At 55.2% G+C, this 26,764-nt stretch overlaps 8 protein-coding genes across 8 annotated transcripts; 1 reads left to right on the top strand and 7 right to left on the bottom strand.

Moving 5' to 3' along the window:
* Window positions 1–1,480: 1,480 nt before the first annotated feature.
* Window positions 1,481–3,773, bottom strand: D7B24_004892 (uncharacterized protein; the record flags this gene model as incomplete). Its single annotated transcript, XM_028639057.1, has 2 exons — window positions 1,481–3,400; window positions 3,453–3,773. The coding sequence occupies 2 exons, from the start codon at window positions 3,771–3,773 to the stop codon at window positions 1,481–1,483; spliced, it is 2,241 nt and encodes a 746-aa protein (XP_028496411.1).
* A 726-nt stretch (window positions 3,774–4,499) lies between these two features.
* On the top strand, window positions 4,500–6,136 carry D7B24_004891 (uncharacterized protein; the record flags this gene model as incomplete). Its single annotated transcript, XM_028639056.1, has 2 exons — window positions 4,500–4,975; window positions 5,035–6,136. The coding sequence occupies 2 exons, from the start codon at window positions 4,500–4,502 to the stop codon at window positions 6,134–6,136; spliced, it is 1,578 nt and encodes a 525-aa protein (XP_028496410.1).
* Window positions 6,137–6,469: 333 nt separating this feature from the next.
* On the bottom strand, window positions 6,470–7,084 carry D7B24_004890 (uncharacterized protein; the record flags this gene model as incomplete). The annotated part of the gene is made up of 1 exon (XM_028639055.1): window positions 6,470–7,084. One exon carries the CDS (start codon window positions 7,082–7,084, stop codon window positions 6,470–6,472), a length of 615 nt encoding a protein of 204 aa, XP_028496409.1.
* A 1,459-nt stretch (window positions 7,085–8,543) lies between these two features.
* Window positions 8,544–11,895, bottom strand: D7B24_004889 (uncharacterized protein; the record flags this gene model as incomplete). The annotated part of the gene is made up of 3 exons (XM_028639054.1): window positions 8,544–9,023; window positions 9,587–9,679; window positions 10,597–11,895. 3 exons carry the CDS (start codon window positions 11,893–11,895, stop codon window positions 8,544–8,546), a joined length of 1,872 nt encoding a protein of 623 aa, XP_028496408.1.
* Window positions 11,896–14,920: 3,025 nt separating this feature from the next.
* Window positions 14,921–16,759, bottom strand: D7B24_004888 (uncharacterized protein; the record flags this gene model as incomplete). Its single annotated transcript, XM_028639053.1, has 1 exon — window positions 14,921–16,759. One exon carries the CDS (start codon window positions 16,757–16,759, stop codon window positions 14,921–14,923), a length of 1,839 nt encoding a protein of 612 aa, XP_028496407.1.
* Window positions 16,760–20,964: 4,205 nt separating this feature from the next.
* Window positions 20,965–21,893, bottom strand: D7B24_004887 (uncharacterized protein; the record flags this gene model as incomplete). The annotated part of the gene is made up of 3 exons (XM_028639052.1): window positions 20,965–21,447; window positions 21,691–21,811; window positions 21,868–21,893. The coding sequence occupies 3 exons, from the start codon at window positions 21,891–21,893 to the stop codon at window positions 20,965–20,967; spliced, it is 630 nt and encodes a 209-aa protein (XP_028496406.1).
* A 1,013-nt stretch (window positions 21,894–22,906) lies between these two features.
* Window positions 22,907–23,969, bottom strand: D7B24_004886 (uncharacterized protein; the record flags this gene model as incomplete). Its single annotated transcript, XM_028639051.1, has 3 exons — window positions 22,907–23,272; window positions 23,334–23,646; window positions 23,701–23,969. The coding sequence occupies 3 exons, from the start codon at window positions 23,967–23,969 to the stop codon at window positions 22,907–22,909; spliced, it is 948 nt and encodes a 315-aa protein (XP_028496405.1).
* A 1,019-nt stretch (window positions 23,970–24,988) lies between these two features.
* On the bottom strand, window positions 24,989–26,535 carry D7B24_004885 (uncharacterized protein; the record flags this gene model as incomplete). Its single annotated transcript, XM_028639050.1, has 2 exons — window positions 24,989–25,112; window positions 25,163–26,535. The coding sequence occupies 2 exons, from the start codon at window positions 26,533–26,535 to the stop codon at window positions 24,989–24,991; spliced, it is 1,497 nt and encodes a 498-aa protein (XP_028496404.1).
* Between the last annotated feature and the right edge of the window lie 229 nt (window positions 26,536–26,764).

The raw sequence follows: 26,764 nt of genomic DNA, 5'->3' as shown, positions 1-26,764 counted from the left end.
CGTGAGCCTCCGAAGGTGCAGATAGGAGAACATGGCAATCTCTGCCTCCGAAGTCAAAGCTGCGCCCTATCCGCCAGGGACAGTCTATCGAGGGGCGCGTCATGTTCACCTGCGCTTCCAGACTGTCTGCCAGACTGAACATACATGACGACGGGATAATCCGTTCGGTTGCTCGGGTGGCCTGACTCATTATGACAGGGTAAAACCTTGGGTGAAGAAATGTACTCATGGTCGCCTTACGCTGCTCGGGATGATCTGCTGGGTACAGTCAATACGGTTGTATACTGGGAAACCCGGGCCGTTATCACCAAGTATCCAGCTCCAAACATTTTCCCTACCCTCCCTAGGTCTTTCAAGAAGTTCTGGTCCAGCTGCAGCTGGTTCTCAACCTCTCAACCTACTTCTTCCAAGCCGAGCATCGCCCACTTGGTCGCCCATTGGCAATGTGGCAGATCCTCCACGATTGCTCGCTCGCACGCCCTGAACCACAATATGCTCTTAATCTATCGCACATTGCCTAGTAGGAAAGGAACTTGATGTGACCAAATTGGGCCAGCTTGGCATTTAGATATAAATACGTAACGCTCGACCCTTTCAGCCAAAGACGGTTGGTAAAGAGTAGCTTGAACTGACCAGTGAAGCCCTTGATTAGGAAGCAGCGAACTTCTCCTGAATCTGGACTTTCTTCGAACTCTAGCCTGCGATCGCAAGCTTGACCGCCGCATATCTGCCCATCCTATCGTCTTGTGCCAGCTAGATCCTCAGGTACAACCCATGCCCGCGGCTTTCGACGCTTGAGTAGTGCAACTACATTGGGTCGTACCGGACGTGTTGAGCTATGTCGAGTGAATCGATGACACCACGTGCCAATATCGCGGTACTTCGGTAGTCATCTTTCGTGGCCATTCCCGTAGCGTAGCGAGTTTGCTCTCGATTGTCACGTAGGAGTGCAACGTTGGGTATTGTTTCGCAGAAAATGAGCTCGCACACAACCGCGTTCTCTCCACTAGATCCACTCTAGTAGAGGACATCAAGATATCGAAGGCCCGCAATGTTAGCAAGTGCAAGAGAATGGCGGGACAAATAATGATTGCCTTTCCCAGATTTCCAGTACGTGACTCGAGGCTGAATAGGAATGCCGTGCATGCATGGTGTCTAACTAAATGGCCTCAAAGCGCTGTCGGTGACCGAAACGTTCCGGGAAGGTAGGCTTCGATGCCAGAGGCGACTGTTTGCGGCGCCCGTGGTGGCCCGGGGGCAACTATTTTAACCTCTCAACCTCATGCCCCCTTAAAAAAAGGCATAATCTTCATAGGGTTTCCGCTGGAAGGCTCCGCGACTTTGCTCATATCATTCATATCAACGACCCTTTACGTATTCAGAATCTCCCTTTCGCATTGAAATTGGTATCTTCTCTTCAGCTCTTGGACAAAACATATCGTCACAGCAGACACCACCTGATAGAAATACCAACCCGCTATTACACAGCAATCAATGGCTCGGCCTCCCTTCTCTCAGCCGGCTGGTCGTTGCCTTGCTGACCATCAGCAGGCCCTGCCGAGGCCGGTGTCTCATTTTGCGCGGCTTCTCCACCCGTATTAGCCTCTGCGTTCTCAACAGCGGGCTCCGGTTCGCCGTTGGCGGCAGCGGCGGCGGCTGTCGCAGCAGCCTCGGCCTCTTCTCTGCGCCGCCTTTCAACCCGCTCTTGTTCCTCCAGGTGGGCAATGTGCCGCTCGGCCACGCCAGGAGCGATGCTGGCCAGGAACAGCAGGCCAGCTCTTTCGAGACGGCGTGCCTGTTCCATCAGCCAGGTCGTGTTATCATGGCGTCTTCGAGCTACGAGTCGGGCAGCAGCTTGGGCAGGGTCAAGTGGACCGTTGTGTTGTGCCGCTACTGGCGCACGTTGGTCATTGGGATTACCAGGAAGGTCTGCGTTGTTTGGCGGGTTATTGTTGTGGTTGTGGTTGTGGTTGTTGTTGGCGAGTGGCAGGAGGTTATCGAGATGCCGCCTGATAGGCGCAACAATTCGATCGAAGTAGGCGTCAAAGAGACCAGTGTTCACAATAAAGATGCTAATGGCAATGGCTATCACTGTCGCCCAACGGGACCAGTTAGAGTTGGGGGAGGTGAACCACCAGATGAAAACCCCCAAGCGGACCACAAGCCAGAAGTGTGGCAGCATCTGGGCTATGAGGGGTGCAAGCCGTGGATTGTTTGGATGAGCAGGCAGGGCTCCGATGGGAACTTCATTCAGACCATGAGGCGGTGCTTGCCACTGAGGGTTGTGAGGTTGTTGTTGCTGTTGCTGCTGCTGGTTCTGCGGCTGTGGCTGAATTTCTTGCTGTTGCGGGGCTTGAAATGGCTGTGTTGTGGGCGGTATGGTAAACGGGCCAGTTGGCCACGGCGAATGCTGTGGTGAGCGACCATGAGGTACGAATCTGGCAAAGGCAGCTGCAGGGTCCGGGACAGGAAGGCGGAGGCTTGGCGTGTAGTACGTTTCGTTGCTGGTGTTGTTGATGAGCAGGGCACGAGGCCCTTGCGGAGATGACAAGATATAGACTTCGGGGCCAGAAGATTGCGCTGGCGGTTGTGCAGAGCTCGCGTGCGCGTTTGCGGTGTGCCCTTCGCTAACGGATCGTGACACGGGATCAGGTGTACCCCTCCGGCTGCTACGGCTTCGACTGGCAGCCCGAGAACCCATGGCGGGATAGTAAGGGGTGCTCGCGCCCGGCTGTAGTCCGAAAGGCAGGGCGCCTGGGCCCGGTGACTCGCTTCTTTGCATGGCGTTAGTCATGGCTTGCGTTGCCTGCCCGGCGTCGGCTCCTCTGAGGATACCCTGAACATCTGAGACCGACAAAGGAGTCCAAGTCTCCGTGTTTGTAACTCGATAGGGCTGCCCATCACCCAATGTGCCTTCCCTGACAACCGTCCTCGTGTACGGCTGCCCTCCGGGACTCCTGCCACGCGAGACATCCCGATGGCTTGGTCCGGTCGTTGGCGCGCCGTTATCCCCAATGCCATGCATTCCCATAGCAGCCCTCGCTGACTGGTTGTGATTTATCTGATGGTTGGCCATGGCCCTGTTGACAGCCTCTCGCTGTAGACCACTCGACCAGGCGCTCATGCTTTGGTGCAGTTGTGAATGCATCTGCTGAACCTGCTGCGGCGTGAAATTTGGCGCTGTCGGTATCGCAAAGCCTCCCGTTCTCCTTGCTGCTTCAGGTATCGGAGCACCGAGTGGCGATTGCTGTCGAGGGTTCTGGGGTTGGGCTTGTGTCGCGAAGGGGCGGGCTTCGCCTGGTGTAGGAATGCGACCACGCAGGACCGAGGGTGTTGGTGCAGGTGCATCGGGAATGCCGCGGAGGACAAGATGAAAGGCTTGCAGGCTGTGTTCACGGATCTGCAGGCCGTTAGCACGTATCGCAGGATGAATATGAGACGGAGGGACTGACCGTGGCTTCCCCGATAATCTGCCCCAGGGTATCATTGTCGGCCTGGAGATGTCTTCCTCGATATATCAAGCGTTGCTGGGTGTCGGCGGGCTTGGAGGGAATGGCGTTGCGGATCTTTTCCTTCAGCTGGCTGATAGTTGTCGAAATGGAAAGGTCCGGGAAGCTCAAGGGCCCGCCCGAGGTGGCGGTCGTCGTGGGCGAAATGATGTTGAGGCTGACGGTAAGCTGATCGTATGGAAGGTTGGCGGGCACGGGTGCTGATGTTGGGGTCGGCGCAGGCGGCTCATCCGCAACGGAAGACGAGGAACTGTCGGAGGACATGACTCGAAGAGCTCGTGAAGCTTCGTCGACAGGCTGTGTGAGGTGCGTATGTTATAGTATAGATCGATCGTTGTAGAGATGATTCAGTTAACTTGGTGGCGGTGTCTCACGGCTGGTCGCCCTAGCGAAGTGCAAAGCAACGCGAGAAGGTCATGTCAATGAAAAGGTGCGCGCGGTGGAAATGGGAGCTCGAGAACCGAGTAATCCGACCAGTTGATCAATCGAACAGAGGTACAGCTTCTCGCAGCGGGGCAGGACGGGTGCTAGCTGTTGATGTTCGTGATGCTTGTTGAGGTGGTCGACGTGTTCTTTCCTTCTGGGTTGCAGTCTCACAATGACAAGTAGTGGGTCACCACTTCCACGTCTGCCACTTCGCAAATGCGGCAGGTGGCACTCGGACCTACGTCTACCGATTGACAGCTGGTCGAATGAACTGGTCCACTTTAATTCGAGAGTGGCCTCATCATCCCTGGAAGTTCTTACCGAGAGTACACCGACTTACCGAGCCCCCTCCCCGGTCGTGCTGATTCGTTCGAAAGAACGCTTGGGGAATTGCTCTGTCCTGCTGCTGTTGGATGCAGCTACTTGACATCATACCTCTCCGCCTTGGCAATTGGAGTCCTTCATCACACCACACCATCCGGGCCGTCGTGTACTCGGACTCGACTTGGCATATCGTTCGACTTTGCGGCTTCTGAATGATCGCAATTCACTGACGACTTAATCATGGCCTCGCTGTTCGGCCCGGTCCCTCTGCGGACCAGCGCCTTGAGCAGGTCCATCAGCGCGCCATGCTCCTCCTGCATGACCACGACCCGCGCCCGCTACGTTGCTCAGCGGTACTCTCGAGCTACGCAACCTTCGGCTCGCCTCTACTCGCAGAAGTCGCAGCAACGCCCGCGCTCCAAAATCACATGGTATCAACTGCCTATCGGAGTCGGCATCGGCTTCATGGGTCTGATGCAGTTCTACAAAACGTCGACTCGGGAAGCTGAGAAGCAGAAGGAGCTCGGCGAGATGGAGGGCGGCACCCCCAAGAAGAGGGAGCGCATTAGGCCAGAGGGGCCTTGGCAGGTTCGCGTCATGTCTACGCTTCCGCTGAAGGCCATGTCGAGGCTTTGGGGACGGTTCAACGAGATTGACATTCCCTACTACCTGCGTGTCCCTGGGTTCAAGCTGTACGCCTGGATTTTCGGCGTCAAGTAAGCTCCGACCCGTCCTCGCAGAAGCACTGTCAAAACACTGACTAACATGTTTGCAGCCTTGACGAAGTCTCCGAACCTGACCTGCACACATATCCCAACCTCGCCGCCTTCTTCTACCGCACACTCAAGCCAGGCTCACGCCCGCTGGACCCCCACCCGAACGCCCTGCTCTCTCCTTCCGACGGTCGTATCCTTCAGTTTGGGCAGATTGAGGGTGGCGACATTGAACAGGTCAAGGGCATGACGTACAGCATCGACGCTCTGCTAGGCAAGCGCACGCCGACGCCAAGTATCGCCAGTGACCTCTCGAACGGCGATATCAAAACCCCGCTCCGCCAGATCACCGAAAACGAAGACTTGGTGAAGACGGACGAGGAGTTTGCGCGCGTGAACGGCATCCCTTACACCCTTCCCGATCTTTTCTCCGGCGACAAGGACAAGTCCACCAGGCTCTCCAGACCGCACGACGAATCGATACGCCCCGCCTCTCCCGCCACCGAGCGCGCCGTCCACGCTGATCTCGCCCTCGGCGACAAGCCCTGGTATGCCTACCTGGCGCCGGAGGAGAAGAAGACGGCCCTCTACTACGCCGTCATCTACCTCGCACCCGGTGACTACCATCGCTTCCACTCGCCCGCCAACTGGGTGGTCGAGCGCCGCCGCCACTTCGCGGGCGAGCTCTTCTCCGTGTCCCCGTACCTCCAGCGCACCCTCCCCGGCCTCTTCACCCTCAACGAGCGCGTCGTGCTCCTCGGCCGCTGGCGCTGGGGCTTCTTCTCCTACATCCCCGTCGGCGCCACCAACGTCGGCTCCATCATGATCAACTTTGACCGCGAGCTGCGCACCAACAGCCTGACGACGGACACGGAGGCCGACCGCGCCGCCGAGGCGGCGGCCAAGAACGGCGAGCCCTACCTCGGCTTTTCGGAGGCGACGTACGCCAGCTCGAGCGCCGTGCTCGGCGGCCAGGCACTGCGCAAGGGCGAGGAGATGGGTGGGTTCAAGCTCGGCAGCACCGTCGTGCTCGTCTTCGAGGCGCCGGCGGAGAAGGGCTCCGGCAAGGGCGATGTGCTCAAGGGCGGATGGAGGTGGAATGTCGAGAAGGGACAAACACTGCGCATGGGACAGGCGTTGGGTTATGTGGACGAGGAGGTGTAAGAGTTAACTTGTGGGCCAGCACATGTAGTTCCTAGTGTATACCGACTTTTGCGCATGTTCATCAATCTTTATACCAACAGATGGTTCCGACTGTTCATCCATGTTCAGGCGCATTTGAATGAAGGGTTGTCATGAAAATTTTACTGTATTGTGTTGTGTATCTGAATCCACCGATGTATATCTTGTCTACGTCAAGTGTATATTCTCCAACGTCTTCGTCTTTCTAAAAAAGCAGGCTAAAACTCCTCTGCAGCAAATCCGTCGTCAATGCGTCGTGAGAAACAAAAAAGAGAGGGCCCACGCCCCCACGGTGCAGGAAGGGAGGTGACGCCGTTAGTTGAAGGACTTGAAGGTCTCCTCGAGGGGCTTGAAGTCCTTGGGTCCGGCCTCGCCGGTCTTGCCGCCAAAGACGAGCTGGGCGTTGAGCTTCCAGCTCGCGGGGACGCTCCACTCGGCGGCGACCTTCTCGTCGATGAGGGGGTTGTAGTGCTGGAGGTTGGCGCCGAAGCCCTCGGCCTCGAGGGCGGTCCAGACGGAGAACTGGAGCATGGCGTCGGACTGGTTGGCCCAGATGGGGAACTTGTCGGCGTAGGCGGCGAACTTCTGCTGCATGCCGTTGACGACGTCCTGGTCCTCGAAGAAGAGGACGGTGCCGGCGGCGCCGGAGAAGAGGTCCATCTTGCCCTTGGTGGACTCCCAGGCGTCGGTGGGGACGATGGCCTTGAGGATGTCCGAGGTGATGGACCAGAGCTTGGTGTGGTGGTCGCCGTGGAGGACGACGACGCGGTTGGACTGCGAGTTGAAGGACGAGGGGGTGGCCTTGAGGGCGGTCTGGACAATGGTGTCGACCTCCTTGGCGGAGAGGGGGGTGTCCTTGGTCAGGGGGTAGTGGGAGCGGCGGTTCTCAATGTGAGAGAGGTAGGTGGAGGCAGACAGAGAGGAAGACATCTTGGCGGTGATTGTGGGGGTGAGGTTGGCTTTGGTGGAAGAGTGGACTGTGGTGGACGTTGGTTTGAGGAAAGCGGTGAGCGGTCTGAGGAGTCTGAGTGATCTGCTGAAGCTGGCCATTGCAAAGAGATCTGGTGTTATCGTAGGGCGGGGTGGCTGGCTCTTAAGTAGTCTCGCGCGCCATTGTCGTGGGTGTCCGAATTATTCCCCTCCTCCTCTCCCTCGCTCACCCGTGCGTGGTGGGGCAATTCGTCATGGATGGTTCCATCGAAAAGTCAGGCACAATGGCGCCAGATGAACGCCGTGCCTGTACCTGCGCATGCGTTAGTCAAATGCTTGGTGAGGACCACGACGGAGATGCCGCGCGCGGCGTTGGCAATGGATGAGTGAGGGTTGGATAAGCAGCGCGACCAATGACGTGTGCTAGCGGAGCGGGCTCGGCGTCTTCGTGATGGATCGGTGACGGCTGATTCATACGCCCGGGGGTGGCCGCTTGCCTGGATTGGGGTAGGGTGATTCTGGAATGGGGAGATAGCCGAAAAACTCGGACCCGCCAGTCGCGCCTGCCTTCTGCCCCTCCACCGACTGTATCGCCCCCGCCTCTGTCGATGCCAGGTCCGTCGCCCCGTCCTGGCGCTCGGAAAGGACGCAGAGCGTTCCGTTCCTGCCTCTGCGAATGTCTGACTGGGTAGGAAACAATCGCCAGTTGACTCCCATGGTGCCTGCTACATGAGCAGTCGTCGAATGCCTGTTGTACCTACGACCTTGAAGCACCTACAACATCTTGACACGGTTACTGATGCAACATGCAGCCGTTCAAACGCATCCCACCGCCAAGAAGCAGATCATACTCTGACAGCCTTTCATGGGCCCTGCCATGCGGCGACCCTCCTTGGGGGCCGGCGCTGCAGTCAGCACTCAAATCCACGACCCCTGCTGGGCATATCACTCGAGACGCTCGCTGTCTGTCGGTCAGGCAGTTACGATCGGGGTTTCATCACGCCAGACACGGCCGAATGATCGAGACCAAGTCCGCTCCGTCAAGCCCTATCGCTGTCGGGCCTGTCGTCGAAAGAAGTCCGATCCGACGCAACCTTTGTATTTCCAATCGTGATTTGTAGGGCATGCAGGATCAAAATAGCTGCCCGCTGAGCAAGCACAGCAATGGACCGTTGGCGTGGGTCTTCTCTGCTCCGTACAGTATCTTAGTCAACACCCGCGCGGGTAGCTCCACTTTGCACTTCGATACGTACCGCCCGCGCGACAGCCCAAGCCACCCCACCAACGGCCGTCAGTCGGATCCCGGACGATTACATCCTGCTCAACACCACACCAACAGACTGACATACTCGAGACATTCAGCACGTCAGATGCAAGCCGACTGACCTCGCACAAAGAAATTGACATTTCGGCTCCTACACACTAGCTGCCTATTGCTGCAATGAGCTATCTCCCAGGATCACCCGCCCGCATTGTCGTCCGAACCCTGGGCCAAGGCCTGCCACAGGAACGGCAGCCAGACAGCCAGTATCGCAAAGAGGAACTGCCCCAGGTCGGTGCCCCAACTGGCTACAAACTTACCGTACAGGATCGTCGCAACGGATACGGGCACCACTGCTATGGACAGCAGTTGAAGTATGTACATCTCGCTGACCTTCTCGTTAATTCGAATACCCCAGCCAACGCATGGCTCGCGACCACTGACGCCGCCGCGTCTTACCAGGGGTTCTCTCAGTTTCGTTGGAAACGTCGTCAGCCAAAAGTCGTCAAGGTGCTGTCCCGGTTTCATGAGGTGATTCAGGGGTATGTCATAATACTCGACCTCTATCACCCATGGTTCATAAACATAGCGCAGTTCTTCAATCTCCTTCTGCGGCGGCAATTGTTTTGTCTTGAAGTTCCGAGGCGAGAGTCGCAGCCGGATGGGTACCAGGGTGAACTGTGTGACGCGTCAGCGGCTTGCAGCTGTTTGCGAAGGCTGCGTCTTACCTGCACGAAATCGCCGTTGGAAACCTGGTATAGACACCCCGTCCAAGCCTTTTTTATAAGTTTGAACAACGCTGCCACGCGCGGAATGTCCGGAAGAGAGGCCACAAAGCGGTGCCAGAATTTGCTCAACCACTTTGGTGAAGGTATCGAGACGTGCCACGGGTTGTTCCTTCGAGCCGCTTCATACTCTTCGCGGATACGTCTGAACATTTGCTCGTCGTTCGTCAACATTCCTACACTGATCTGTACCAAGACCATCAGGTCGGATCTGATGCAGAGAAGCAAGTACCGTGCACAGCTCGTTTGAGGCTGCTGTAGCTGCGCAGCAGTTCTGACTGTAGGCTGGCCTGGCGTTTGTGCCTGGAGTGAAGATCCCGCGGCGCCAACGCCACTGTCGACGATTCCTGAATAAGCCCCAAACGCTGAAGGAGTAAATCCACTGAGATGTGCTGGTGGCGGTACTGTAGGATGCTCGCTACTCGATGAACCCGTAGTTACTGCCCGCGATCTGACGTTAGCTGCACTCCTCTCGAGTCTCTGGCGCAGACGGTCAATGCCCCCTGGCACAATCTCGCGCAAATCCATCGAAAGTAGCTCTCCGCAGCCCTGAAAACGTTAGCTTCCTTCAAACCATTGGCCTTGGTTCCACGTACGCATCGAAAATACAATCTTTCATACCCCGCAGCTGGTGGTGAGAAATATGTGACCCAGCGTTGCCAGAGAGAAGGTACGCCCGTTGTTGCGGGCCGTCCGAGAATTCCCACATCCTCTTGTTTTGCGAATCCCTCGGGATCGCCTTTTTCCCAAAGAAGCAGGGAAGATGGACTTTTCCTCAGAGTCGGATCACCGTTATCAAAGGCACCCTCCAGCACCTTGATGCACTCGCTCAACATAACCACCGAGTGTTCCCGTCGTCCATACTTCCGGATTTTGAATGCCAGTCTGATCAGGGCTTCCAGAATTTCAGGGTGTATTTTGCCTTTTTTCCATGCCTCTGCGTCCATTATTTGCTTGACGGCGACTTCAAACTCCGTCCAGCGAGCCTGGTCTCCCAAGGCATATACAGATGCCAGCCGAGCCATACTCCAAATAACATCTGGATCGTCACGCCGCAAAGATGTGCTGCTTCTCTTAATGACATCGATCAGAATATACTCAGCCTCATCCCACCACGCACAGTTGTTCAGGAGGCGTCCGAGTTGCGTCATAGTCGCCAGTGTCCCGTGGTGGCTCTCGTCGAAGACTCGCTCATTGTCTCTGACCAATCTACGGAGCAAAGCATCAGCTTCTTCCCACTGTTGTTGTCCCACAGACGTCATCGCATGTTCCATCCTGATCGATAGCGTATCGGGATGCTCCTCTCCCAGGGTTTCTCGCATTGCTTCGACGATACCCAGACTTATTTTTTGGGCTTTCCACCATTTGCGGTACTTCAAAAATGTGCTGACAAGGGCTGCTCTGCACGTGACGGTCAAAGAATCAGTGGCCCCAAGAGTGTTTTCGGAAAGGCTGATGGCCCGTACAAGCAATCTCTCGACTTGCGGGAGCGTTTCATATGTCGACAAAAGCATTGCAAGGCGGTATAGTTTCTGTGCCGTTTCTGAGCCCAGCTCAATGTAAGTTCTGTACTGCAGCTCGATCATTTCCTCGACCAGGCACGCCGCATCGGACATGCTCGAGCTGAGAGGTTTCCTTTTGCCTACAATAAGGGGTGACATGCTTAGTTCGTTAAGCAGTCTCCCAAACTGTTCAATAGCGTTTTCCAAGATCCATTTCTCACCAGCTGACTGTTCTTTATCGGATGATGTCTCCTTCTGTGAGGGGCTGTGGCCAAGGTTGCGTTCCTTCGCGAGCACCATCTGCTCCGAAACCTTCGATTGCCATTGGTTCTTGCCGTTTTCGCGAAGGAGGCGTACCAGTACGTTTAAGGTTGAAAGAGTTTTATCGTGGGCCAGTTCGAGACGTGACTTCGTGTCCCATTCGAGAGGTGACTCCGGGTCCGATTCGAGAGGTGACTCCGGGTCCGATTCGAGAGATGAGTTACGAATATAAGCCACCTCCTCCATCATTGGAAACATGTTGCCCACCGGCAGCTGGTTTTCTTGAATACAACGACCAGTGTTGTAGATGACGGATTCCCAGTCATCCCGAGCATCCTTCCCTTCAGGGAAAAGACCAAACGCATTTTGCCCATGAGGAACGAGTCTCAGATGACGGAACCCAGGGGTCACAGCTTCAAGGTCCTTTGAATGCGAATCAAAGGCTTTGGCGAGCCGCGCAAGAAATAAAGCTCGGTGTTTCTCCAGTCTCCCTGATGTTTCCAGATACCAGAGCACGAAGGCTTCTATACCAGGAAGAATCTCGAGGCCGCGCTGAAAGACCTCGCAACCGAACTCGACATCGCAGTACGTGTAACTTGTCGTGATCAGATGTAGGCGTCTCAGAATACCGAATTCTTCATCCTTGTCTGTCTCCAATGTCGAAGGAGACGCACCGGACCGCGCCGCAACTAAGCAGAGAGGTATATCTCTGTGGTGAAAACAACACAATAAGGCGAGGAGATCGAACGCCGAAGCTTCAGTTACCTCGAGTACTTGAAGCACGGCAGCCAGGTCTGGGTCCGCGGGTTTTTTCCGGAGCCATATCTTGTGTAGATAATCCATGCGCGTATCCGACAGCTCCCAGAGCGTGCGTTTCCGGCTATCAATGATCTCTCGGATAGCGAGAGGGTTGAAGTTTAGCGCGTGGACGCGCCAGATTGATGAATACCCGCTGTGGCTAAACTTTCCATGGCCCTGTAACATGGTGATGGCGTCCCTCATCCTTGACGATTCTAGGCGCACATAATGAAATCTCGTGAAGGAATGGCGCAAGGTTTCAAATTCCCTTGTTGTCCATGTTGTCCTTGTGGTGAAGACATGGAAAACGTTTTTGCCTTGAGGGAGGTAATCCGCGATCCCCCGCTCATCCATGGCGGCATTCCCTTTACTTCCAAACAGCACTTCTTCGTTGTCCGCTCGGTCCACGATAACACACCACATCTGACTTTCGTCTTCGAACCACTTTTCGAACTGCTCCAAGTTCTCTCTTCTTGTCGCAAGACGCATACGGCGTCCCGATTCCTCGTATGGATCATGTCGGAGGAAGGGCGGCGCACTGCCAAAACTCGCCTTGGCCTTTCTAGCGAGCGCTTGAAATCCTCCCTCAAAGTTCGTCCAGGCATCTGCGTGTATCTCGAGAGTCTTGAGTCCGGGATGGATGGTCTGCAGCCATTTTGCCGCTTCCCTGGCAACAAGGGTTTTGCTACACGCTCATCAGTTCGATTCCCAGATGAGGAGCGACAAGGCGGGTATACCCGACCCCTATTTTTCCATTGATCACGACACTGTGGTCGTGTGTAAAATGTTCCTGAATTCCTTTGAGGGCTCGCTTCTGGCTGCGTAAGAGTTGACGGTGCGGTGGCGCCTTGTCTGGGGGGCCAGGCTGTGTGGCCTTTTCGCTTGAAGCACCTGGAGCTTGTTCTGGGGAGGAATCGTCCTTTCCCATTGTTTTTCTTTTCTTATTGTACGTAGCGTTCCTGACTGACACGAAGATGGAAGGTGGAGAGAGGTCGAGAAGATGAGGGGTTGTCGATACGGCGGTCAGCATCCAGCCTCGTTCAAGAAGCCGACATGTTGTCATGTGACTGCCACGTAAGTGAACAAGCAATTACACCCTGAATTTGATGCACAGATTTCATCAGTGTGTAGTACAGCCGCCAGAGGCTTTGATTGGGTCAGTGTGTGAGCACAACGGCAAATCGCCCTACGCGGCACCACGTCTGGCCTTATGAGCTGTCGGTCCAGCTTTCTCACCGGTGGCGTCACCAGTAAGGCAGCACGACCTGGATCCAATCTCACGCTTGAGCTTTCTGGAAATTCTTGGTAACAGATAATGTGAGGCCGCGGACGTGAATCGTTCACAGGGTTGAGCGGCACATCATTTTGAAGAACTCCATGTTCCCAGTTGTGGACGTTAGCACTATTTCTCCTGGAATGCGTGACGAACCTTCCCCGTAGATCCTGCGCTTTCGGAAATTGTGCAATGTCAAGTCAGGCGAGCCGTCGTGTTCCGAATGCGTGACCTTCAGGTAAAGGGTAACAGTTGGCCTTCGGCTCAGGGCCAGCATATAAGTGATCCCGCCAAGACATTGATTGCATGACCCAACAGCACAGGGCCAAGTGTTTGTAGTGCTCGATTGTTCTGGCTAGCTTCGAAGAGTATCAGACAAATGGCGCGGCATGAGCCATCATTCTGTTATACAAAGAGTAGAATAGCGAAATTTATATTTGAGACTTGCCAGTCTGGGCTCAAATGCGGCTTCGACGTACTGCTTACGCTTGTCGATACATCAGTGCGATGCGGGCGCACTGAGCGTGATGCTGGGGCACTTCATCTCGACGAGTTTGGATTGGGAAGTCTACATCAATTAAATAAGCGAGAGTCAAAGGCTGAACTCGGAATGTTAGGCTATCGTAAGGGTCAGAGCCCTTGGACACCGGCAGCAGACCGGCACGGCCGGGCGCACTATCTTCCTGCTGTCGCCATGTTCTGGGTTGTCATGCTCGACGCGGCCGGGGCACTGGACGGCGGCAACGGCGGAACGTGACGGTACCGGGGCTTGAGGTGCTGTGGGCGTCTACGCTCGCTTCTACGGTCTACGCTCGCTTTAACGGCCTCGGTCTAGGTGGACGGTCGGTGAAATTTCATGGTTGTTGGTTCGATGCCGGCGGGCTGCATAGAGTCTGTACTGGAGTTCACCGTGCTCATCAAAATGGATGACCTGGGGTATTATCAGGTGGTCCTACGGAGCAATTCATCAGCGGGGTGGATTAGGGGCTGAAGGCTATGAAGATGTATACAGAATGACTACGGAGGGCCCTCTAAGCTGCGGAGGGCTACAATTCAGATGTATTCCAACCCCCTACCTATCGTCTATTGCCTGCGGGACACGTATAGGAAACCTTTTCTCTCTACTCCAAATCAAGCACTAACAGGGACGGTGGTTGTGGAGTAATTGGTGTTTGCTGTCCTAGGAGGGCTGATGCGTTGTCGGTGATGCCCCTATCTGGCCGTACTCTGGCGAAGAAGAAGGAGAATAGATGTTAGATAAACACAATCTCAGGTTTGTCCAAGTGTCTGCCAAAAAGTGAATAGACAGAGGACAAGCACTGGAGAGGCTTCCTTGGGTCTTTTGACAGAATCATTCTACCCGCCTCATAGGTGGAGGCTCCATCAAGTCGCTGCTTGTCTTCCGTGCCTATGGACCTTCACGGCAGGCAAGCAAAAGTGCCAAGATTCTCGGCCACACCCTTACGAGCTTCATCCCGTCACCTCTCCAGCAGTTCCGTACATTGGCAGTGCAATCGTCTCCATATGTTACTCAAGGCCGTGACATTTGACCCATCTTCGTATTGACTACAGGATACAGCCACAAATCTAACCCCAAACGCCATCCATGCCAACAAGCATGCAGACTGAGCACCTCAAAATGTCAGCTGCAATCCAAAACATGCCCGACACCCATTTGTCTACCGTAATGCACCGATTGTGCAGTCAAAAAAAAATTGAAGGTCAGGCCCCCGAGGACCGACTCGATTCCCAACGCCGTCTAATCGATCCATGTCGATGATTCATTTGTTCTGTCAGACTTCGTTCACAGGCACCTCAGGCAAGTCCGGGCGGAGATAAGGCCCGGTCGCCAGAAATCCCCGAACCCCGACAACGTCAGTAATTGTGCGGCGCAGCACCCGTAAGCACTTGCTGCCCTCGTCATATATACTCCGATGCAACCGCTGCTTTCACGTCTCACCAAGTCTCGGCGATGTACTGACCGGCCTCCCTCTTGAGGTCCCAGTACTTCCTGGCCTCCTCGCGCTCGAGGTTGCCCTTGGACATGGCAACGTCGACGAGGGCATCCTCGACGCCCTCACCCATGCCCTTGCTGCTACCGCAGACAAAGACGCGACCGTCGACGGCGTTGGCAATGTACCAGACGAGATCGGCCTGGTTACGCACCTCCTCCTGCACATAGCGGCCCTCGCCGGTGCGACTCTGGATGACGCGCTTCACCTCGTCTTCGTGCACACCCCACTCGCCCGAGTAGATTTCGTCGACGAGCGAGTCACGAATGCCCTGCAGAACCCAGACCTTGTTGGCGCAGTTGGCCGTCTTGAGACGACGCTGGACAAAGCCGCGGAACGGAGCAATGCCGACGCCGGCACCGATAAGCAGCATGGGACCATCCGAGACAAACTGCTTGGCAAGGGGGTTGGCCATGAGGCCCTTGAACATGGGGACATAGAACTCGGGGCTGCTCTCGCCGGCCTTCTGGGCGGCGAGGAACTTCTGGGCCTGACGCTCAAAGAAGCCGGAGCCAATGCCGGTGCGGGTGCCGTGGAGCCAGTCAGCGGACTCATGAACCGTGACTGCAATCTCGACGAGACGGTGCACCTTGCCATCACGAGTCTTGTACGAGTCGTGGGGGTCGTTCGACAAGGAGTAGAAGCGCGGCATCAGAGGCTGCAGGACGGAGAGGAGGAGGTCGAGAGGCGGATGAGAGCTTGGGAAAGCGCTCAGCAGCTGGAAGAGGGAGACGTGGGGACCGGTGCGGAAGTCGCAGAAGACGCCCTGGCCTTCGGCGGCGCAGAGGTACATCAGAAGCTTCTTCTCGTTCTCGTCGGCGGCGTATTCTGCAAGGATGCGAAGAAGATTCTTGGTCGGAGGGTAGGACTGAATATCGGAGCACCAGGTGAGCAGGTCGCGTCGGGTGGTCAGGAGCTCTCTGGGCTCGTCCTCGCCCCAGACAGTAGGCCATCGGCCCCTGGACGTCTTCATGAGGACAGGCTTGTCGCGCACGAAGCGAGGCACCATCAGAGCGTCGAAGATCTCGTCGACCATGGCGGGGTCGTTGGGGGCCATGACGCCGATGGCGCCGCCGACCTTGAAGTCGGTGCCATCTTCCTCGGGGTACGAGGAGATGTCGATATCGAAGTGGTAGGTACGCTTCTCGGCACCAGGCTTGGTCAGCTCGCGCGTCGAGTCGATGCGGGCGGCAAAGACGTGGTGAGGAGGGTGGGGCTGGACGTAGTTGGGCGGTTGAATCTTGGTGTTGACGTCCGCGAGAGCAAGGCTCGCGACCTTGTCAGCCGGTGGGGTCGTTGGGCTGGCATCAGCGCCGACAGAAACACCCGAATCGGCAGTCGAGGGGGCAGGCGAAGTACGGCGCGGAGGCTCGAAGAAGACTGTCTGTTCGGGCAGGTCGGTGATCTTGGTGAGGAGGGTCGGGCAGTCGCCAATCCGAAGAGCGAGAGACTTGAAGGCGTGGTTGTCGGGGAGGGGAATGGACTCGTACTCAACGCCGGCCTTCTTGACACCCGCCTTCATACAGCAGCCGCCACCGCAGCACCGCTCGATCAATTGGGCGGTAGACTCGCCGGTGATGCGCTGAATATCAGCCGAGTTCTGCGCAATGAGCCTCGTAGACGCACGGCGACGACGCAGAGGCTCGACCGGCAGCTGCTCCTCCTGGTCCTCCGACTCTTCGGAGAAGGTCAAGGAGGGGGCAATGGAGGGGGTTCGGGGCTCCTCGGGAATGCATCCCGTGGCGGCGGCAATGAGGGCCGAGACCTTTGTTGTCGCGGCCATTGCGGTTCTGTTGGGGAGGAAATACAGAGGGCGACTGGCGTAGGAACGGAATTGAAGAGGTCGACAGAGGTGAGGCCTGTCGAGGGGAGGAGAGGGTCGTGTCGAGTGTGGAGGTTGTCGGGAGAAGGGTCTTGATGTAGGGTGGCGTAAAGTGGGTGGGTTTACATTTACGCGAGTCGTCAGGAAGCCGAGGGCATGACGATGGGGGGGCGTTGAAGTGCCGGTAGGTAGGGGAGGCACGGCGGTGGTATTGGGCTCGGACTGTTGGTAATGGTCTTGGTCGATGACGAGTTTCTTGTCGAGACAAGAAAAGGCGACGGCAGTGTGTGTTGGGTTGGGTTGGAACAGTCGAGGAGGTGAAAGGAAACAGTCTGAAAAAAGTGGCAGACCGAGGGGACAAAAGAGAGGCGACACGGGCACGGTACGGCTATGCTGTTGCCCGTGCTCGTGCCATGGTCGCTACTGCTACTGCTACTGCCACTGTCATCGCTGGGTTCGGATTTGGGGAAGGGAAGGCGAGACTGACTTGGGACCCATGTCCTGGGGACACTTTGCTGGGACAGGAGTGGCCAGGAGCGATGGCGAGGGGTGGCAATAGTGACAGCATGTGGTCATTGCACGCTCAGCACTTGAGCATTGGTGATCATGAGTGGACAAGACCGCTATAATCAGCGATTGATGAGCTAATGATTGTCAGCCGTTCATCAGCCCACCCCTTTTCTTTTACTAAGATCGCCCTCTCCCCCCCCCCCCCAACTTCTCCTCCGGTGCTCGCCGACCGACCCCAATGCATGTCAAGTGCTAGTGAGCCAGCCCCAGCCCAAACGAGCCCAGCCCCAGTAGTGCGTGGCTACCATTCCGAGGCGCTGGAAAGCAAGAGCAGAGAAAAAAAGTTTTGGGCAGACCAGGCAAATAGGCTCGGCTTGTCGACAAGTCGAGGGGCTGTCGCTTGTCCTTCGTCTCTCAGTGTCTATTCTCCCTCTCGGTCCCCTTCACCCACGCCCCCTCATCGTGATCCACCAGAGGGCCCTCTCTCAGGCGTCTCTTTTGCCTTCGATTACACTCGATATTGTGGGGGGGGGGCAGCGGCGAGAGGGACACAGCATCGCTCGTGCATAGGTACATTGCACCATTGCGCGTGCGATTGCGCGCAGCCAGCGATTCGCGGACCCTTTCCTCCACAATTCCCTAATGGCTTGCAGCCCTTCCTTGTTGGTTCCGTGATAGGAGATGCCCAACTCGCGAGTGCATTCCCGGACGGGTTGTCGCGCGGAAAACCACAATGCCTTACCCCCCCATGCCAAAAAGCAAACTGGGCATTATCAGATGGTCGCGCATCAGATAAGCCCAAACCACCCACCCCCCCAAAAAAGGGTTCACCCTGGCTGGACGGGCAAGGCGTTTGCGTCAGGCCACTCAACCTACCTGACCACTCTCAGCCCAGACGTGACCCGACAACAGGCGACGCCAATTTCCGCCCCCCTTGTGTAATTCATATTTTTTTTCTGCTCGATTCGATGCCGATCACCCACCTTTCGTTTGCTTCTCCGTCCCCTCAGGCCTCTCTTCTCCTGCTTCGATGATGAAGGCTCTCCGCTTCCCAACCGAATCGAGATAACGTGCGCACCCAACAAGGCAGGGGTGGAGAGCCAGGCCAGGATGCGGTGGATTCGTGGCCCTCCCCGGCAATGCAGCAGAATGAAATCCTGGCAGGGAGCGCAGCAGGTTTCCCAGGCCTCACAGGGCCTAGCACTGCCCCGCGGTCCAGTCCCGGTACAGTCCCGGCCCCAGTTCGCGCCGCCGAACCGAGCTGGCCCGATGCGCCAAGCCGAGGGCACATGCATCGTTTCGTTGTCATGAATGAGTGCAGAACAAGTCGGGGAGATTGGGGCTGGCCTGGATGGGGTTGGCCTGGGTGGTGTTCAGCTGAATCTTCGTCCCGCATCGAAGCAATACCAGCCATGATGGTGATCACCGCTGCGCCATCAGAGGGTCGTGGGCCACAGACTGCTCTGTCGGTAAGACAAAGAAAGTGGGTGGTGGTACGCCTCCGAAGCCTGAAGGACCACGGCTCCATAGCTCCAGAGCCAGAGCAGCCTACCTCTACCTGTACATGTAGCCTCTCGCCAAGCAAGAACAATTGCAGAGCAGGTGAGACAGCATGCGGGTAGCCACGGCGATCCACCCCATCATTCCAGCCACTCATACCGTGTTGTGCGCCCCCTGCGACTCACAGACGCCCAGAACGCCTGAGGGCCTTCTATTCGGACGCTGCTGCACCGTGTGCCGTGCCATGGGATAATCTTATCAATCTCATCTCATCAAATCAATCACATCTAATCGGTCACAAATAACGACATGTCCTCCGAAACCGGCCAGCCCACCGAGCATGCCTGCCTCAATGCCTGTCTCTATGCCTGTCTCTATGCCTGTCTCTATGCCTGTCTCTATGCCTGACGCCGCCTCCTTTCCTCGTCATCTCCACTCACTCTTCGTTCTCCTCCTGCCGCGGCACACCCCAAGGCGAGCATCCGTCCCACACACCCACCAGCCTTTGATCTGATAACTCTATTGCCCCCCTGTCGCCCCCTGGCCTCGCGCCTCTCGCTATTTTTTTTATCTGATGAAACGGGCGCGGACGGTCGACGACGCATTCCGGTTCGTCGGTTCTCCTCGCCCCGGATCCTAGTCCTTCTTTCATTTCCTTGACCCAACGACGCGTCGCCCCCTCGAGTTCCATGTTTTCTCGTGTTCCTCGTCTACTGGGCCCTTGTCTCGTTTCGGCATGAAGGACGGCGATCAGGAGAGACAGGGAGACACGCAGGCAGAACAATCCCAAGCCACTTGCGTCGATTCGCCGAGCAACTGAAGAAGCGAGGCAGAAACCTTTCGTTCCTTGGGCTCATCTCGGTGCCTACCTTCGATTTCCGAGCCTTGCTCCCTCCGTGTCTTCCTCGCAGCTTGCTTCATTCATCCCAACGGAAATCTAGTCCATCCTCCGAGAGGAGCATCTCAGACTAAAGAAGAATGCCAGCCCGTCCTTTTCCGCTCGGGCTTCTCAGCAAAACATATCGGCCACACTCGGACGCCGAAGCAGGTCGTCAGCGCAAGACGAGGTGTGAGCGGCCCGGGGCCTCGGCTCGCGCTAAGGAGATCCTCTTGCCCTGAATGTGATGAGAGCCGGGTAGTCCGCGCCTGGTCTTCGTCATGTGATGTTCCTGCTTTCCCGGACGTCGGGGATCGTGATGGCCCCATTGACAGGGAGGCGGCTGACTCGGACCACTCTTTCAGGTCCCGGAGGCTCGTCGTTTGTTGGGACAGCTTAGCTGTAGGGGGAAATAAACCCCTGAGCTACATGGGTGCCGGAGTGTGTGTTTTGGGGTGGAGCATGACGCGCGACGATCTAATCGCGCCCTGCTCATAATGAAGGGCGAGCATTGTTCGGGCATTGCTATCGTGGGCTTGAGCTCGTGTTCTTCATCTGCCGGTAGGGAATGAAACCCTCCTTTTGCATCTGGCTCTCATTTCTGTGGGCACTATAACAAGGTCAAGGAAAGTTCGGCCTTGAACAAGCACTGTGCCAGTGCCGTGTACAGTTTTGATCTCACAGGAAGACTACATCCTCGTCGTGCCGATAATGAAACGAACAGACTATGCATGAGCGCATGGGGATTTCAAATCAAAATGACAAACAGTCACTTCCTGTCTGCCGCACAGCGGTCATATTCGCCACAACGGTTCATAGCATTCTGATTTCTGAACCTGGCTAAGCAAGTAATAAGACGAGACTCGTGGCGCATTGTCCTGACAATGGAAGGAAGTCAATGGTGTACCTCGTAGTACGAAGCAGAAAAAGTCAATGCGAGAAAAGACCTGAAAAGAATCGTCTCGACTTCGCAGCCGACGCTTGGGCTGCAACTCCCGGCAACGAGCCACCGAACTTCGGACACTGTGATGAGTCTCCTCTTTGGTAGCTCTGTCCTGAATCCAGCTCTGGGGAGCCTCCTGACATTGCCTGGATGGAAAATGCACTGAAGGCAGAGTAGAAAATTGGCATGAGGTGGGTTCTCCAGGGTCCCTCCGCAACAGCTCCGAGCCTTCTTGGCAATGCCCTCATTGACAACCTTCGTGGAAAGGGGACTCATGAACTCAATGCAAGGGTAGGTGTCAAGATGCCGGCTGTTCGACATATGAAACTGCAATCATCAATTCATCGCCTCAAAGCCTGTTGCTGTCTCGAGAGCCATTCGAGATAGTACAGTGCCTGAATGACAACATTCAAAAGAGGGCATATCAGAATGTTTGCTCGACGCCCCCTCCCAGTTCATTACGATTCCTCCTTGAGTGAGCTTCGCCCCTTCCGGATGACATGTATCAAAGTCCAGCGCGACAGGCTCGTCGCTGCTTCCCCACACAAACATGATATTGAGGGGGCTGAGGTCGTTGTGAGCCAGGCCGAGGTTGTGCAGGTGGCATATGGCCTCTTTCACAGTCTTCATCGTTTTGACCCGCGTGTCGTTCTCGTAAAATGCCGGATCGTGCGCCCGCTGGAACAGCGTCTTCTCGTAGCGCACGAGCTCGAGCCCTGTAATGAGTCCATCGTCGCTCACCACGCAGCCGAGGCACGTTCCCAGCGCAGGATGGGGTTTCTTCCGCAGAATCTCGTAGATTTTGGCTTCGTGGAGAGTCTACAACGCAATGGCACTCTCGCCATCGGGTGAATACGTGCTCAGCTGCGGTGTCTTGATATACAGCCCTGGGTTGCAGGTAAGTCCAGGCTCATCTGCCGGGCATATTTTCTTGGGCAGAATGAGAATGAGTTCGAGGCTCTCGTTGATAGCCTTTTTGTCTATCTTGTCAACCCGCGTCAGCACCGCCGCTTGATAGAACCGGCCAACGCGCTAAGCAATCATGGTCGTTTGGTGAAAGACTGGTTCATTGGATGCGTTCTCCTTGAAGACTTCGTTGACGAAGATAGTGCGAGGTAAATCATTCTGGCCTTTCTCGTTCTTGAAGGAGCTGAAGCTGCCGGCTGGCTTTGAGCCAGAAACTCTTGGCGAAGAGGATTTCGCAAAATAAGGAGGTCAAAGAGATCTTTCGAAGCATACCGTACATTTTCCGAGTGTATCGACATGGCTGGGTGCTTTGGGCGTTGGGCCTGGGAACCGGCGATTGAACCTGGGAACGAGAGCAAGTCTAGTTCCGATTCGTGATACATAAACCGGCCCCCTGCTTCGAGGCCTTTGATCCCATCTTAATCCTCCTCAACAGTCCTCCGGCACAAAAAGTGTGAGAAAGTGAGGCAACTCGACTTGGGCACAGATCTTCACCTGCTCAAATACAGATACTCCCTCCGACGCCTTTCAGGGCCAAAATGGCTGGAGAGAAGCGCCCAGCCTATCTTCATGACGTTTAATTGACGCATCATCCCGGTAATAGAATGGATCTTTTGTACGGGTACCCTGGTGATAGACGCCTTATGGCAGACTCGGCGGTGCCTTTCGAGCGTAGTTCCCCGGTGGATTCTTGTACCTTCGGCGAGATATACAGAGCGAGCGTCGGCGGCGTTAGGGTCCTCGCAAATGTCAAAAAGTCCGACTGTGAAAATTGATCCTAGAGAAACTCAAGTGGGTAACAAGAAAGCACAGAGCGCGATCTAAATTGACTGTGTTCCGCAATGTAACAACACCCAACACATATCGCTGTGATTTTTCATGGTTGTCAATATCGACCGAGTATGAAAGTTGCTAGCGTGAGATGGTACAACAACACTCGATTCCTCAGAACTCCCCTTCATGAGAGAATATGAACGACTGAACTCGGAGCTGAAGTAGTCGGGACCCACTCGAACACGCGTGCCGAGGTCGGCCACTTGTGGGGCTCTTGTCCGGCTAGGTTCCGGGCATCATAGTTCAATTTGCGTCTCGACGCGGGGGTGACGAGGATCAAAATTCAAAGGCCATTCAGTAGATCAAACGCTACAACGCGCAACTTATAGTGATATCGGTTTGTCGAGCCCTCTCATGCAGCCGCGCCTGCAATGGGACGTCCAGTTGGAGTTTCTGAAGCGGGACTTGTGAACACACATGCTCCCAATGGCATATCAACTAACACGTTTTGCCCAACCCAATTTACACAGTCGACCACTTACTCCTCTTCTCCGTCTTCCACTTCATAAATCTCCACTAGCATGGCATCAATAAACTGACGCTGAGTCTCAAGCCAGACCCGAATTTCGTCAACATCGAAAGATCGCTTTGACGCCGCTCGATAGTTCTCGCTTTTGCGTTTGGCGCGGATACGGTCCTCCAGTATCTCCAGGCGATATTCTGTATACTGAGTGTAAAGATCAGACACGTTACTGATACCACGGACTCCTGTCAACACCGATTCGTCCTTTACGAAAGGGGACCTGGCGCGGAAGGATGTGACCATGGTGATGCGCTCAGATCCACCGAATGCCTTGAGGGCCTGGTGCTCAATGTAACGACCTTGAAGGACAATGGCAGTGCCCTGAGAAGTAAGGGTTAGCCACGAATCGAACTTTGAACAGAATTCGTGAGGGCATTCCTACCATGGCAGGTCCACGTAGCTTCATCACTTCGCCACTCTGTGTGCGAATTGCAGTCTCGCCACCAATCATACCCTCGCAATCTGAGAGCATAGTCACGCAGACAAATGGAAAGCTATCATAGTGCCATGCGAAAGCTGGAACCTGTTCCGCAGCCGTCTCGTCCCCAGTTGTCGTGCCGGTTTGATCATCGAAGGAAATATTGACGTTGCCAATGTCAATGTCGAAGACTGGCACAATCTCGATCCCTGCAACTTCAGATATTCCGCTCAGGACCTCCGGCGAGTTCCACGCATCGTAGATGAAAGGTGCGATGCTGTAAGTGCGAGATTAGCCATCGAACCATGCGCTGATGATTGATCTTACGTACGCTGGCCCCATCGCGCGAATCATGTTCTTGCAGAAGGATGAGCTGTATTGGCAATTCTCGAGGCTGTCCTTGCTGAAGATTTCGGCCCGCATCTGGGCAATGGCCTCTCGCGTGAAAAGAGGGAAGGGTTCAGAGATTGCAGTGGCAGAGATCCCTGCGCCCTCTAGGCCAATATCTTTCATGCTGACGATCCTCTCTGGGCGCTGGTACGCCAAATGCTTTGCTGGGTTGAATCTCTCCCGTTTCGGGACTTTTGCCCCGTCAATCATAGCCTGCGGCAATGAAGTTGTTGGTCGAGTTGCCCTTTTTGTCTGTGAGCCCACTACTTCGGGAGGCTGATGAGGATCTCGAGCGGGAAAGTTGCCCTCGGGCATATTCTCCAAGATCATAGGCATAATGGGAAGCTACTGTTCAACTGGCGACTGTTCACCTGGCGTATATGATTGAAAGACCTTAAATGATGCAGAAGTATCTCGACCTATTTTGGCCACCCACGCTGGATTGCCTCAATCGTTATAACCTTTTAGGATCGCATTTTTGAGTCTTGAAGTAGAGTGTCGCCTTTAGTTTTCCGAATCCCGCCCTGCGTAAAAAGCAGTTTGAGGCCCTCGGGATCTCGCACCGACACCTATGGAAACTTCGCCAGACAGCCTTTGTAAGTGTGAGGTGCTCAAATCAATAAGATGAGCATGGCACTGAGAAAACCAACAAAGCCGATGACCAGTGCCGCCGACTCCGAAGTAGTCGCGTTCGGCACTCTCATCAATGTCATAAAATTCGGTTCTCGGGTCGCCATAGCAATTGATCAGCTTCGGCTCGGCATCGGCTTCATCTATGTCGTAGCCCGGAAGGTTTAGCAGCAAGACCTCGGCTACCGATACCGATCCATGTCAAGTGTACTATGGGTATGTTTGGATAGAGAAGGGAGACGAATGCTTGCCGTATGGTCGTGTTCACCCAAGGTATCAAGGATGTACCCAACTTCACGACAACATATGCTCGCAACGCCGTTGATTAACTTTTCTGAAAGTCGGTTGGTCTAGAAAAGGCAACATTTCGAACAAGATTTAGAAGACAATCAAATAAACTCAGGATCATATAGATGTGCTCATACTCAACCAAGACTTCGAGACGTGGATGGTGAGATGAAGTAGTGCTTTGAATGACTACTGGCCCAGAAGTTTGATAATGCCGCGTCTTTGGTCGCGACTAACGTACAAACTCATCCATAAGTACAGCTAACAACCTCAATTATCGGCCATGGCCTGAGCCCGCAATGCCAGTTTCCCTACAAGTGGGCACTGTATTTTGTGACTATACCACCCGTAACAATGGTTTTAGAAACCATGTAGTCATCCATGCCGTATCGACTTCCTTCACGGCCAAACCCAGACTGCTTGACACCCCCAAAGCTTTCGATTATTAGTCCTCTATTTCTTTCGAGGGCTAGGGAAAAACTTACGGTGCTGCGGGGTCCGAAATAACACCCGTGTTCAGAGCTACCATTCCGCATTCCAGCCTCTCTGATACACGTATAGATCGGCTGAGATCAGCGGTCATGAGGTACGAAGCAAGTCCAACTTCCGTTGAGTTCGCCCTCGCGATCACCTCTTCCTCGTTGTTAAACCTGGTCAACGCCGCCAATGGACCAAATGTCTCGTCGTGCATGACGGCCATTGTGTCATCGACATTGCCAAGAATGGTCGGCTCGAAGAACCTAGACCCAAGCTCGGGTAGACGATGCCCTCCGAGAAGAAGCTTTGCGTTTTTTCTCAGAGCGTCCTTTACGTGTTCTTCTACCTTGGCAACGCTTGTCGTAAGTGGCCCGTGAGTGACAGCTTCGATACTGCCGTTCCCGACCTTGAACTTCTTGACCTCCTTGACAAGACGCTCGCTGAAACGTTGGTAGATACCGTCTTGAACGTAGAATCTGTTGGCGCATACGCAGGTCTGACCCGAGACTTTGAATTTGCTGACGATAGCGCTGGACACAGCCGTTTCTAGGTCCGCATCGTCGAAAACAATGAAAGGGGCGTTCCCCCCCAGCTCGAGACTCAACTTCTTGAGCGTACTGCTGGACTGCTTCATGAGAAGCTTGCCGACTCTGGTTGACCCCGTGAAGGAAATCTTTTGGACGGTGGTGCTTTCACACAGGGCGAGGCCAAGCTGCGGGGTGTTGTCAAGCGCGGTGACAATATTGAGGACTCCCTTGGGAATGCCCGCCATCTCCCCCAAGACACCCAGGGCATTGGAAGAGAATGGCGTAAGGCCATCGGATTTGAGTACCACGGTACAACCAGCGGCAAGAGCCGCCGCTATCTTGCGTGCACCCATCGCCATGGGGAAGTTCCAAGGTGTGATAAGACCGCAGACTCCGATGGGCTGTTTCAATATTTGAATTCTTCCCTGAGGATTCATGTGCGGGACGATATCTCCATGACTCCTGGGAGCTTCTTCGGAGAACCACTCAAAGAAGCTGGCTGAGAAAAGAGCTTCACCCTCGGCATCGGCCCTGGCCTTCCCGTTCTCGGCAGTAATGATCCTGCCGATGTCGACCTTGTTTTCGGTGATGAGGTCGCCGAGACGGCGCAGAATGCGCCCTCGGGCACGCCCAGATTGAGCCCTCCATAGCGGGAATGCGGCGGAAGCGGCGTCGATTGCATCGCGTAAGTCGTCGACGGTCGACTCTGGACATGTCCCAATGACTTCGTCCGTGGCAGGATTCTGGACTTTGAATGTTTTGCATGGTTCAGAAAAGATCCAATGTCCGTCGATGAAAGATTTTCCAACGAAAAGACTTGGGTTTTCCAATGTTGTAGCGAAGTCGGCTGCCATTCCGCTCGACGAGTTTTTTCTCTTGATGTGACGAAGTAATTGAATTGTATCAGAACTTTCCATGTCAGATGATGGCTGACTTGCGCTTTGTGATCAAGAATGTCTGTGTTAAGAGTGGTCAATGTGGCGCTATTAGCTATCTGGTCGGCAAGACGCTTGTCGGCTTCACATCCCGAGCCGATCACACGCCTCAGCACACATCTACATTTGTGCAGCCACAGCACCAGTC

The sequence above is a fragment of the Verticillium nonalfalfae genome, assembly GCF_003724135.2.
Source record: "Verticillium nonalfalfae strain VnAa140/NRRL 66861 chromosome Unknown scaffold_29, whole genome shotgun sequence".
Classification (NCBI taxonomy): Eukaryota; Fungi; Ascomycota; class Sordariomycetes; order Glomerellales; family Plectosphaerellaceae; genus Verticillium; species Verticillium nonalfalfae.
This window is presented reverse-complemented; position numbering and strand designations above follow the sequence as displayed.